The sequence below is a fragment of the Eublepharis macularius genome, chromosome 15, assembly GCF_028583425.1.
Source record: "Eublepharis macularius isolate TG4126 chromosome 15, MPM_Emac_v1.0, whole genome shotgun sequence".
In the NCBI taxonomy this organism is placed as follows: Eukaryota; Metazoa; Chordata; class Lepidosauria; order Squamata; family Eublepharidae; genus Eublepharis; species Eublepharis macularius.
Window position 1 is genome coordinate 46,801,440 of NC_072804.1, and position 13,127 is coordinate 46,814,566.

A 13,127-nucleotide genomic window follows, 5' to 3' on the forward strand; every position below is an offset into this window, starting at 1 on the left:
ACGTGGTGACTGCAAATTGGGAGCAGCACAGGTAGTACGTATTCTCAATGTGCCTGGTTGCCAACCTTCTGGCATGCACAGATGTAACATCTGAAAAAGGCTGGTGTGACAGGCTCAAGGGCACCCAAGGAACTTCATAGCAGCATTGATTTAATGGAGGTATTTCCAGTCTGACAGGTATAGTGTCAGGGCTTGCCGCCGCTGCCGCTGGGCGTGGCATTGGGCGGTCTGCTCCTGACATCATAGGGGGGCCAGGGATGCTGCAGGACCCTGCTCTGTGAAAGGAGGGGCGGTATACCTCACCCAGACTCCCTCTCAGTCCACTCGCTGGCCTGCTCAACCTGGCCTGCTTGCCCCCTGTGTCCTTCTTCATCCCCTCCTTCCAGAACTCTCCTCCAAACCTCCACTATTGCATTGCACCGCTCTCACTCCACATTATCACTCCTTACTCACATCCACCACCACAGGGCTCTTCCCAGCCAGCTTTTATAGGGCTTCCTTCTACTGCCCCACCCCTCTTCCAGCCTGGTCTTGGGCTGCACCAAGCAGTTGCAGCTGGGGTAGCTGATCTGGCCCCACTGACCAGCACCAGCTGTGCCTTGTTCCCTGGCTGCCCAGCCTCCCTGCCTTGGCTGATTGCTGAAGGCCTGTCCAGCTGCAGTCCCCTGGCTAGCAGCCCGGCCTCCCTGGCTGAGCTGATGGTTGAAGGTGGGACCAGCTGTGGCTCCTTGGCTGGTTGTCCAGGGCTTCATGCAGAGTGCCTCCAATAGCCCCACCTGGAGTGGCTTGGCTTTTGGCAACTCCTGGGCCAGGCTACTATTTTCTAGCTGGGGCGTGGCTTTGGATTGTTGGGGCTGCTGCTGCTTCTCCTCCTTAGGTAAGGCCTTTGGGTGGGTGACTGCTGGGCCCCCAATCCCTCTGCCCTTGCCCCCTTCTGCCTTGCTTAGTCCCCTTTCCTTCCCCAGGGGAGTGGGACTCGCTGGCTTCTCTCTGTCTCCCCCTGACTCCTGAGGCCCTGGGCCTTTGCCTCTTGCTCCTGGCGCCGGCAGGTTCTGGCTCCATTTGCCCGTGGGAGGGGATGACCTGCTGTCCCCAGGCTGCCCCCTCTGCTTGCCAGTCAGACCGGTTGACCTACTGTCTGCTGGCTGACTGGTTGACCTGCTGGCTGCTGGCTGCTCCCTCTGTTTGCCCGTCAACCCGGTTGACCTGCTGTTCCCTCTTGTCAAGTCTGGGGGCTGGGGCTCAGACCCCGGACATATAGAATCATAGAATCATAGAGTTGGAAGGGGCCATACAGACCATCTAGTCCAACCCCCTGCCCAGTGCAGGATCAGCCTAAAGCATCTCTGACAAATATTCATCCAGCCTCTTCTTGAAAACTGCCAGTGAAGGGGAGCTTACCACCTCCCTAGGCAGCTGATTCCACTTTTGAACTACTCTGACCATGAAAAAGTTCTTCCTAATATCCAGCCAGTACCTTTGTGCATGTAATTTAAGCCCGTTGCTTCGAATCCTATCCTCTGCTGCCAACTGGAACAGCTCCTTGCCCTCCTCCAAATGACAGCCTTTCAAATATTTAAAGACAGCAATCATGCCCCCCCTCAATCTCCTCTTCTCCAAACTAAACATTCCCAAGGCCCTCAGCCTTTCCTCTTAGGGCTCAGTCTCCAGACCCCTGATCATCCTTGTCGCTCTCCTCTGCACCCTCTCGATTTTGTCCACATCGTACTGCCTCTTGAGAAACCTGATGTGACACCCAGAACAGACACCAGAGAACAGAGTGGGGTATATAAATATATTAAAGAAATAAATTTAAAGCTCCCCACACCTCTAGTAGGGTTGCCAGCTCCAGGTTGGAAAATACCTGGAGATTTGGGGGGGGGGGGTTGAATCCTGGGGAGTGCAGGGTTTGTGGAGGGAAGAGACCTCAGCTTGGTATAATGCCATAGAGTCCACCTTCTAAAGCAGCCCTTCTCTCTAGGTGAACTGAGCTCTGGGGCCTGGAGTTCAGTTGTAATTCCAGGAGATTTCCAGCCAATACTTGGAGGCTACTCAGAAACAAAAGGAGCCTCCCAGTCCACCAGGAACCAGCACAAAAGACACCACTGGGAGGAAAGAAGAAGACGCACGAAACGGGTATTGGAAAAAGTTGCTTCACAGCACCCTGTCGGCAACTGTGCTTATTGTCTTTATTATTCCCTATATGGGATTGGATTGGTGATTATTCTAGACTTTCACCTTGCCGCACTATCCTGCAATTTAATGTAATAGCTCATGTGAGCTCGAAAATCTTTGTAGTATTTATATGAGCATTGATACAGACTACTACAGTTTGTATGAATTGTATGAATTGTTGTATGAATTTTCGACTGAAATTGTATTGTTATTTATTGCACTTAGCACTTTGCACTTATGAATATTACAATTTGAATTTATATACATTTTCCTCCCAGTGGTGTCTTTTGTGCTAATACCTGGAGGCTGGCAACCCTAGCCTTCAGCTGCTCGATTTGGCCCAAACGGGGCCAAAGCGGGTGGCTGGCAGACACAGGAGCATGCCAGGGTGCTTGCTCTCCTCCCCCTGGCAGTGCTCCCTGCCACGCCAGCCACCTGGTCTGGCCCGAATGGGATCAAACCAGGTGGCTGCCAGGTGCAGGAGCATGCCAGGGCACCTGCCCCCCAATTGCGGAGCCGGGGAGGGGGCAATGCCAAGCCCAGCTGCCTTGGCCTCCAGCCAATCAGATTGGGGGCAGCAGAGGCGGCAATGGCTGCCCCGCCTGCCCTGCCCTTTCTAGAACCCATTGTATTCCCCACCCCCCACAATGGGCTTTGTTACTAGTAAATTTATAAAGAGCCACAAAACAATTTGATGATAACCATGCTGTCGAGCAAGGAGCATGCACATTCCACCCTGATTGCTTCATCCTTCAATGAAGCCACTGTTGAAAATTATCTTTCCCTGCTATCATGATTTATCCTACGAGTAGCAACATTTATGTTTCCTGGTTTTCCAGGAAATGTACTACTTTCTCAACCTGCAGTTTCGTCAGCTGAAGCTTGGATAACTTTTCTTTTCCTGTAACTTAACAGCCTGCAAGTCATACGTCCAAATATTTTATGGCTAGTTTATAACTGCAGAAGTAAATATGACTAACTCACATGTGTACTTTTGGATCTTATCTGACAGTAAGATCTTTCGTTTCTGTTGTTCTGAAATGTTCTGCAGCTGGTCCGTTCAGAGAATAATATATTGGTTACAAAGTGAAATATAACAGGGGCAACTAAAAAAAATATGGGCAATTGAATCAACTTGATCTTTACAGTAAATATAGACGTGTTTCTTGGGAGGGGTTCTACTGGGGTCCTTCATCTCAGCGGAAGGTAACACATCGCAGGAAAGAGCGATGATACTTTGGAACTGTTCGATAAAAAAAAATATTTAGACAACTCAAATATTTTCAGATAAGATAGCTTGGATAACAATGTTTGTGGAAGCCACAAGATATTTTTTACACATCCCTAACCATCCCGAATTATAAAAGATAAGAGATGCGATCTCGTGGGCGTGACAGTAATTTTTTGTCTTTCCTTCTATTAAGCAATGTTTCTAGCATTAGGTTGCACTCAAATTAAGAGGTCCACAGATCTTGAAAGTCAGGTATAGTCAGGGCTTTTTTTTCAGCAGGAATGTGGGGGAACGGAGTTCCGGCACCTCTTGAAAATGGTCACATGGCTGGTGGCCCCGCCCCCTGATCTCCAGACAGAGGGGAGTTTAGATTGTCCTCCGCGCTGCTCAGTGGTGCGGAGGGCATTCTAAACTCCCCTCTGTCTGGAGATCAGGGGGCGGGGCCACCAGCCATGTGACTATTTTCTCCGAAGGCAACCTACTGAGTTCCACCACCTCTTTTCCCAGAAAAAAAGCCCTGAGTATAGTATTCCATTATATGGCAAAATAATAGGATACTATGTGATGTAGTACATAGATTGGTTAAATCTAGATCTGCTTTCCATGTTTGGGGCAGAGAGGCAATTAATAAATTATAAATAGTAATAAGTGTTATTGCATTGTTAAACTAATGGTTCTTCACTGAGGGAGGGGAAGAAATCACAGCTCTGGCAAAATCCTCTGAGGGTGCAAACTTGTAAATGGGTAAAATTGCACATCATACTGCACAATATATGATTGCACAATATCTGAGGTATAAATGTTCTGTATTTTTTGTAAAAAAATTAAAAAAATAATTTAATACAGTATAATAATGTTAATTCTTATCATCACAATTTTAAAAATTCTTTCTCTGTTTTCCATCTGTATCTCTAGAGAACAACATTTGCTCAGAATGGATATATATTAGTTTCTGGATGTGCGGGTTTGTTTTTCCTGTAAAAGTGTGTATTATTGACCACTGAGGAAGGCCCCTGAGGCCAAAACGTATATAGTCTTGTGTTGGTCATTTGACGTGTTCATCAACTGTATTCGGAATATATTACAGTGTTTATAAAACTTGCTCTGACTCCGAACGCAGCCTGATGTTCAGGCCCCATGTTTTTAATTTTAGTATTGTGTACACGGCATAATAAATAATTATTTTGATTATATTTTATATGTAGTAGCTTGACCCTTGTAGCATCTTATTTTGGGTTGAGTTCTGGTTTCCCCTCTTTTTTTTCTTTTGTTTGTTAAGATCGGCAACTGCCCGTACATGCATATTCTCTGTGGTGCCTTTCGCCATTTGGAACGGCCTGCTCGAGGGAGTCAGGAAGGCTCCCAACATTCTATCATTCCTCAGAATACGCAAAACAGAAATGTTCCGGGGGCCATTTTTATAAAGTGTTCAGCTTTGCAGTACAGAACAGTCCAAGAGGGCTGGTCCTAGGTTGTCACTATTGATGCCACCGTCCTATTTGTTCTCTTGTTCTTCAATTTATTGAGGGGGGGGGTCCAAGAGTGGGAGTGGGAGATTGCCCACGGCATTTGGGGAAATGGTAAGCCTAAAGCCATGTTCTTAACAGTAGATGTGATCTACCTTCAAAAAACAAATTCTGGCTATTCTCGTTGCATAACTGTGTGAACTTCTTCGCTGCTGGGACTGGATGAGAAGTTTAATTAGAGCACTGACAATGTCCCTTTCCCAATCATTGTTATGCCTTAAAAATATGAGGTGGGGGCTGTTTATCGTAATGTTGAGTGTCTTATTGGAGATCTGAGAAAACCCTGCAGAACTTATTTCTGTCTTCTATGGATGCATTTGCATGAGTTTCAAGGATGGCTATTGGCCAGTACCTGTAACATCCTTCACCACCATTAGTATGTTACTAGAAAGCACATGGTTGGAAAATGCAATGAAACCCAACACAATACACTGAAAAGCTCTGCTAAATCATTATTGAAATGATTGGGAGTTAACGAATGCTATCATATGGGTTAGATCTTGTCTGTCTTTCCTCTCTTCTTGCTACTATGGTGCACAAAATCTATTCCTTGAGGCAGATGTCTCAATGTTTCCTATGACAGGGCCACTTCTGGGTGTATGATCCATTTGCTGAAAGCAAATGCCTTCAGCTTTAGCCATCTTGGGAAGGAGTTATGACATCTTTCTCAGCAATTCAAAAGGTCCCTGGTGCAGTCTTCCTTCTCTTCAGTTTACAAGGAACTCAGACAGCAAGTATGGGAAGGCTTTGCCCTACCTAAGATCTTGGGGGGGGGGGAGGGGAATCAAAGCCAGTCATCAGTGGTTTCAATGGACCAAAAATATAAGGTAGTTTCACCTTGCTTTGACTTTTCCCGCCGCTTGTCAGAACTGCTACAAGCACTTCCAAGGTCCTCCGTGTGGTACGTAGGCTCTCTGCTGCCCTTCCCTACGCTTATCACCAGTGACCTTATTAAAAGGAAGGAGAGATACGGAGGCAGCAGAATCAACACCCGCATGCAGAAGTTTACGCATGGATGACAGGTTGCCATTTTGCAATCAGAGTGACCCTTCCCTCCTTGCATTTTTTGTTTCAGTCGCCACAGCAAAATGCCCAACTAGGCATAAAAGGTGTAAGCAACTCTATGAAACTGAATCAGTTGCTAGTGTCCAGGGGGTGGTTTCTAGCAACAAAAACGAAATGGATTATTGTGGTGTCTTAACGGCTAATATACTTATGAGAGTATCATCTTTCCTAGACTTCAGTCTACTTCATTAGATGTGGAAAAAGAACCTTATTCATCAGATATATAGCACAAGGGGTATGGCTGGGCGGGGACAGGTGACTTGTTTAGTTCTGCTTTGGCAACATACAAGCAAAAGTCTTTCAGCATGCAAGCAACTGTAGCAAAATAGCTTCTGAAGTCAGAAGATTGCAGACTTTTAATAAAGATATAGCCAGGAGAGACTTTGAGGTGGCAGAGACTCACCTTAACAGCGTCCTGCAATGTTATGACATAACTGAAAGATAGTAAAGAGTCCAGTAGCAACTTGAATAACCAACTATATTGTAGTATAAGCTTTCGAGAACCACAGCTCTCTTTGTCAGATCTGATGAAGAGAGCTGTGGTTCTCAAAAGCTTATGCTACAATAAAGTTGCTCAGAGGTGCTACTGGACTCTTTACTACTTTGCGACTACAGACTAAAATGGCTAACTCGTCTGGATCTATAACTGAAAGAGCCATCATCGTATCACTGGGTGCTCTATAAGTTTTGAGTGAATGCTAGAGAGACTGGCAGTGTGGTGGCAGCACTTCTGGTTATATGGCCGGAAATGACATCATGGCAAGGGGGAAATGCAGGGGCCAGAATGACATTCTGTGATGTCGTGATGTCATTTTCGGCTGTGTAAATGAAAGTGCTGTCACCACATTGCCAGTCACTCTAGCGCTCACTCGAAACTTACAGTGCGCCCAGTGACGCAAAGATGGTTTATACCTGCAAGGGGGACACCTGGCCCCCTTGCAATGGGAAACCCTTAAATATAACTCATATCATTATCATGATCAAATATTTCCAACTCTGCACTCATACAATCTCTGTCTACCCAGACTTCTGGCCCAAGTGAAGGCAAGCAAAGCCAGCATTTCTTGGGGCAACATTGGACATACACAGGGCTTTTTTTCTGGGAAAAGAGGTGGTGGAACTCAGTGGTGGAACTCAAGACTGCACAATGATGTCACTTTTGGTCAGCTGGAACAAGGGGGGTGTTTTTAAAAGTTTAAATTGCCCTTGGCGAAATTGGTCACATGGCCGGTGGCCCTGCCCCCTGATCTCCAGACAGAGGCTAAACTCCCCTCCAGACAGAACTCCAGACAGAAGCTAAACTCCCCTCTGTCTGGAGATCAGGGGGCGGGGCCACTGGCCATGTGACCATTTTTAAGAGGTGCCGGAACTCTGTTCCACCGCATTCCCACTTAAAAACAGCCCTGGATATACATAAAGGCCAAACCTTGCTTTGTAGTTAAAATAAAGTACGGTTTCATATCATGTCTAAACTACCCCGAGTGGCTCCTGGGAGTTTCCAACATCCTGAAAGCTGCTCCATATGCAATCCTGGAAAGTCTGGCTTTATCTTAGGCTGAAGTCAGAATGTGGCAAACCATTCATATCAAAGGCAACATGAATATATGGCCATGGAATATAAACCCAGATCCACGGACTGACAGAGCAAAGAGTTAAGTCGCTCTTCCTGTCCACAATTCCTTTCCTTTCCATCTCTCTTTTTAGTGGTGTCAAGGAGTTAGGAATTCTGTATTTCCCTAAGTTAGAGTTCCATAACTACCTAGTTGGGAGAGGTGACTGGTGCGAAAGTATGCTTAAAAAGTGGGGCATGAGAACACTCTCATTTTCTGCTGCTTCCAATTAGTAATAGCAAGAAGTATCAACCTTTCTTATGGGACTGGACTCTCCAGTGAAGACTGACGGCCATGTTCACAAACCAGTTCTCTTATGCAGGCCAGCTGTCAATGAGGTTTTGGTTCCTTGTAATAAAGGCTATGATCCACAGAGAATTCCCTTTTCAGGACAGAGACTGTGAGATCCTACTATATGTTATGTTTTCTCCAGATATGACTCCAGGTCAGATCATGGAGTTGGGAACTCAAAATATGAAAAGCAGAACCACTCTCTGCTGGCAGGACAGTATCTTCTTTCTTTCCAGAACTCTCCCTTTCTGTCCGTCTCATTGCACAATGCCTTACCCGCCCACCTGCTCATTCTTTCACGCTGCAGGCACTGTAAAGTTGCTCTGGCCAGTTCCCAGAGGACGACGTAAGAGAGCAGTTGGCAGAGAAGCAGGAGAAATTGAAGGAAAACCTGCACCCAGAAGAAGATCCAGAGTGTTTAATTGGGTGTAACAGGAGGAAGGCAAGAGGGGGGGGGGAATGTCTTGAAGGTGCAATGAAAGGCTAGAAAAGAATATCCAACAGTTACTTAGGAAGGAGAGAGAGAACGGACTGAGAACAGAGACTTCCCTTGCAGAGCTGAGAAGAAGAGAGGAGATTGGCACTATGGAGGAGAACCAGGGTGGAGCACCTTCTACCCAGAACCCACCACCCTACTCTGAAAAACAGCCCTACGTCTCCGATCAGCAACAGCTGCCTGTCGATGGGCCAGCACCCCCCTTGGGCTTTGTGGCATACTCCACTGTGCCAAATCAGTATCAGCCTTATTATAGCCCATACGGGGCGGTCTACGGCCAAGGGCCCATTACTCACGCTCCACAGCATACCACCTTCATCGTCCCCGTGCAACCGACCCACGAACCGGATTACCTGGGATATTCCATCTTCACCATGCTCTGTTGTTGCCTGCCCTTGGGAATTGCAGCCCTGGTTTACTCAATACAGGTGAGTCTTCTCTAGATCTGTGATGAGCAGTTGGGATATGTAGATATCTGCTTCCCTTCTCTTCTCTCTCTCTGTGTACACTTGACCTCCCCTCCTTCTTATTTCATGTGCTTCCGCCTCTTTCTCTCTACCTTTCTGCCATTCTTCTCCCTCTTTCCTTCTCCTTTTAAAATAATAGCAACAGCAAAACCAAACAAAGTTAAGAGGAAGTAGAAAATGGCAACAGACTTGGTGGTGTGCCCCTGTTGTGGTGAGGCTGTGATAGAGTTGTGCATGATGCCATAAAGTCTGTTTGCTGAAGCTGCTGTTTTTTCCAGGGGAACTAACCTCCGTAGTCTGGATCAGTTGCCACTTTGGAAGAACTCCATCCCCTAGCTGGAGGTTGGCAACAACAACAGCCATCTTAACAGCCACAGCCTTCCTTCCAGATCCCACCAGGTTGATGGCCTGTCCTCCAATATTAACTTTGTCTTAACTGTATCATTCTTTAGCAGTAGGGGAAAAAAAGCAAGAGTCCAGTAGCACCTATAAGATTAACAAAATTTGAGGTAGGGCATGATCTGAATTATTCTTTGTAACTCTTTGCTATACTCCACAGCATGCAATTTAGGGTTGCTAGGTCCAAGTTGGGAAATTCCTTGAGATTTGCAGGGGTGGGGGTGGGGGCAGGGGGAGTCTGGAATTACATCTGATCTCCAACTGCAGAGACCAGTGCCTTGGAGAAAATGGCAGCTTTTGGAAAATAGACTCTATGGTATTACGTCCCTGCTGTACTCCCTCTCCTCCTCAAAATCTACCCTTCCCAAGTTCTACCTCCAAATCAAGAATTTCCCAACTCAGAACCAGCAACTCCAGTTCTGCCAGGAGGGAGTGAGGAATTTTCAGACTTTCTGGAGGGTGCTTCTGAGCACATACAAAATGCCATCCTTTCTGGCAGGGAATTGACCTTGAACCTAGGGTTGCCAACCTCCCGGTGGGGCCTGAAGTTCTCCTAAAATTACAACTGAAGTCCAGACTACAGAGATCAATTCTCTGGGAGAAAATGGCAGCTTTGGGGTATGTACTCTGTGGCATTATACCTGCTGAGGTCCCTCCTCTCCCCAAACCTCACCCTTCCCCAGTCTATACCTCCAAAGCCTTCAGTTATTTCCTAACCCTAAGTTGGCAACCTTCATTAAACCAGACCTCATGAGACGCTGGAACTTCCTCCTATGGATAAGCACGTTCTTGTCCCAGTACTAGTATCTGGTGCTTTCAGGAGATACTTCGTCAGGCAAATATTGTTCCTGACTTCTGGTGGTTTTGGAATTGTGGCTGGTTTATGTTTCTCCCTGTGGATGGATGTGCTTGTCGGCTTTGGGATTTAATTATTTTAATAATAAATACTTTGGCTGGAGTTACCTGGAGGTTTCTCTTCTGACCAGAAGATCTGATGTTGCAGAAGAGCTTTAACAGATCAATATTACTCCTGATTTAAGCTCCCCGTCTGAATTGCTTTGGGAAAATTTATGCATTAAATCATTTGTTCGCATATTCTATTCTTGGACATTATTATTATTTTTTTGGCCTTGAGTCTTTCACAGGCTAGGACAAAAGGGTCCTTTGTTAGTCAACAGTAAGCTCCACCTCTGCACAGAAGTATCGACTTCCGCATACTGGCAATGCTTTTCTGTTGGTTATTTTCACTTATTCATGCCATCTCTCTTTGTTTGCAGACCCGAGAAGCCAACCGCATTGGGGACGGCGTTGCTGCTCGGCAGAACTCCAGGATGGCACAGATTTTTGCCCATACCGCACTCGGTGTGGGGCTTGTGTTCTGCATTATATACATTGTCTTCTTGACAGTTGGGTTTTAAAGGGGCTTGTTGCCATGTTCCAGTCCTTCCCCTAATGCGTATCAGTCAGAGGATCCTGGTTTGAAGTCAATTTCCTTCAGTCGTTTCACAAAGGGACACACCTTAAGATGGTTCATACATGCAAGTAGGGCTTTTTTTCCGGGAAAAGAGGTGGCGGAACTCAGCGGGTTGCCCTCGGAGAAAATGGTCACATGGCTGGTGGCCCCGCCCCCTGATCTCCAGACAGAGGGGAGTTTAGAGTGAACTCCCCTCTGTCTGGAGATCGGGGTGGGGCCACCAGCCATGTGACCATTTTCAAGAGGTTCCGGAACTCCGTTCCACTGCGTTCCGGCTGAAAAAAAGCCCTGCCTGCAAGCAAACTGCCTGATTTCTCTGTTCCCTGTTACTGAATGCTTGAAGTAGTCTCTTTGAGAAGCATCGGATCCAAGGCTATCTGAACATCTTTCCAGTGGTAGACCTACAATGGCCCATTCACACATGCATCAAGTGCGGAACGTCATGTGTGAACCAGTTCAACAACACACAAGCACCCCACATTGAAAGAACAGAAGACAGATGAACCAAGGATGACATGGTAACACACTTCCAGTGGGACCATGTGATGGCTTGACAGAGTCTATGTTATTAAGTGGGTTTGCAAGCTAGATAGATTGAGGTTTAGAATTCAGGTTAGCTTCCAGTTTTCTTTATCTTTACACACCTGGCCAGGTGCATATCCACCAATTCTTTGACACAGTTTTTTCTAAGAATCATAGGGTTGGGAGGAACATCCAGGGTCATCTAGTTCAACCCCCTGCATAATGCAGGAAATTCACAACTACCGCCCCCTCCACACCCCCAATGACCCCTGCTCCATGCCCAGAAGATGGCAAAACACCATCAGGATCCCTAGCCAAACTGGCCTGGGGAAAATTGCTACATGACCCCAAGGTGTCAATCGGCATTACCCTGGGCATGTAAGAAATGGTCACGAGAACTAAGCACTGATGTAACCCTTCCTGCCCTCCCTCTCATGATCTGCCCAGGTTCACAGAATCAGCATTGCTGTCTAGCCTCTGCTTAAAAACCTCCTAAGAAGGAGAACCCACCACTTCCCGAGGAAGCCTGTTCAACTGAGGGACTGCTCTAACTGTCAGGAACTTCTTCCTAATGTTTAGCCAAAAACTCTTTTGATTTAATTTCAACCTTTTGGTTCTGGTCTGACCTTCAGAGGCAACAGAAAACAGCTCCACACCATCCTCTACATGACAGCCTTTTGATCAGTTCCTTTGGGTAACTTTGCATCTTCCTGCCCTCAAATGCCACCTATTTTCCCCTAGACCCCTTTGCCTGCCCTACCCTTCTCTTGCATCAGAGAAACCCAGCCAATTGTTCCTCAAGGCTGATTTGCCGGCTCTATCCTTCTCAGATCTCAGCCAATCATTGGCAGTGATGCCTCTCCCATGAGGGAGTTCTTGAATGTATCGATATAGAAGCTGTGAACAATGTAAATTGTGATTTTTGATTATTGACAATTTCTGTCTGTATATTTTTTCTGTTTAATTAAAATTTTGCTTTTAATTGTGACAGTTTTAATGAAATGTTATTCCAAGTTGGATCCTACAGTGATGTTAAATGAAGAGATTTCATGCACTTAAGAGATGTAGCGGCTGAAGCATAGTATACAGTAAATTAGCAATGTTAAAGATTGTCACCACAGTGTTTTGTGGCTCTGTGATACATGATTTGTGTGATGCAATGTCATTCATCATCTCGTGACCATGGATTGTTACAAAGGAGGAAAACAATTTTGGTAATGCTTGTAATCAAACTACATTTGCAATGTTCAAAGGAACGAAGAAAAAATAAATCACCTGATACGGACAGACTGTTAACCAGTTTGGAAAAATGCTCCCCTGAACACCTTACCACATTTTGTACTTTGAATTAATACTTTAAATAAAATCCATAAAGACCAGGGAAATGTTTTTTGTGATCTAGCTGAGCCAAGCGAAGCCGTTATCACCATCATTAAAATCTTTGATGTGCCAGCCTATTTATTTTAACTAACAAAATGTCAACTGCAGAGATTAAGGTGGGGTGTGAAAATGATTGGTCTTGTTGCAACAGCAAAGGATTGCTTCCTCCCATACAAACCTGCCTGTTAAGATCACCGAATGAGGTCCCTTGCCAGATGCCCTGCCTTCAGAAGCAAGGGCACCTTGCCTTCAGCCCCTCAGTGGAATAGGCTTCCTCGAGAGGTGGTGGGCTCTCCTTCTTTGGAGGATTTTTAAGCAGAGGCCATCTGACAGCAATGCTGATTCTGTGAACCTGGGCTGATCATGAAAGGGAGGGCAGGAAGGGTTACATCAGAGCTTAGTTCCTGTGGTCCTTCTTACATGCTCAGGGTAATGCAATCGCCACCTTGGGGTCAGGTAGAAATTTCTCCTAGGCTAGTACAGCTAAGGAT

General features: G+C 46.1%; 1 protein-coding gene across 1 annotated transcript; it reads left to right on the plus strand.

Moving 5' to 3' along the window:
- The first annotated feature begins 8,191 nt into the window (after positions 1-8,191).
- LOC129342869 (synapse differentiation-inducing gene protein 1-like) lies at positions 8,192-12,635 on the plus strand. Its single transcript, XM_054998818.1, has 2 exons — positions 8,192-8,822; positions 10,538-12,635. The coding sequence occupies exons 1-2, from the start codon at positions 8,484-8,486 to the stop codon at positions 10,676-10,678; spliced, it is 480 nt and encodes a 159-aa protein (XP_054854793.1). The 5' UTR covers positions 8,192-8,483; the 3' UTR covers positions 10,679-12,635.
- Positions 12,636-13,127: the final 492 nt, after the last annotated feature.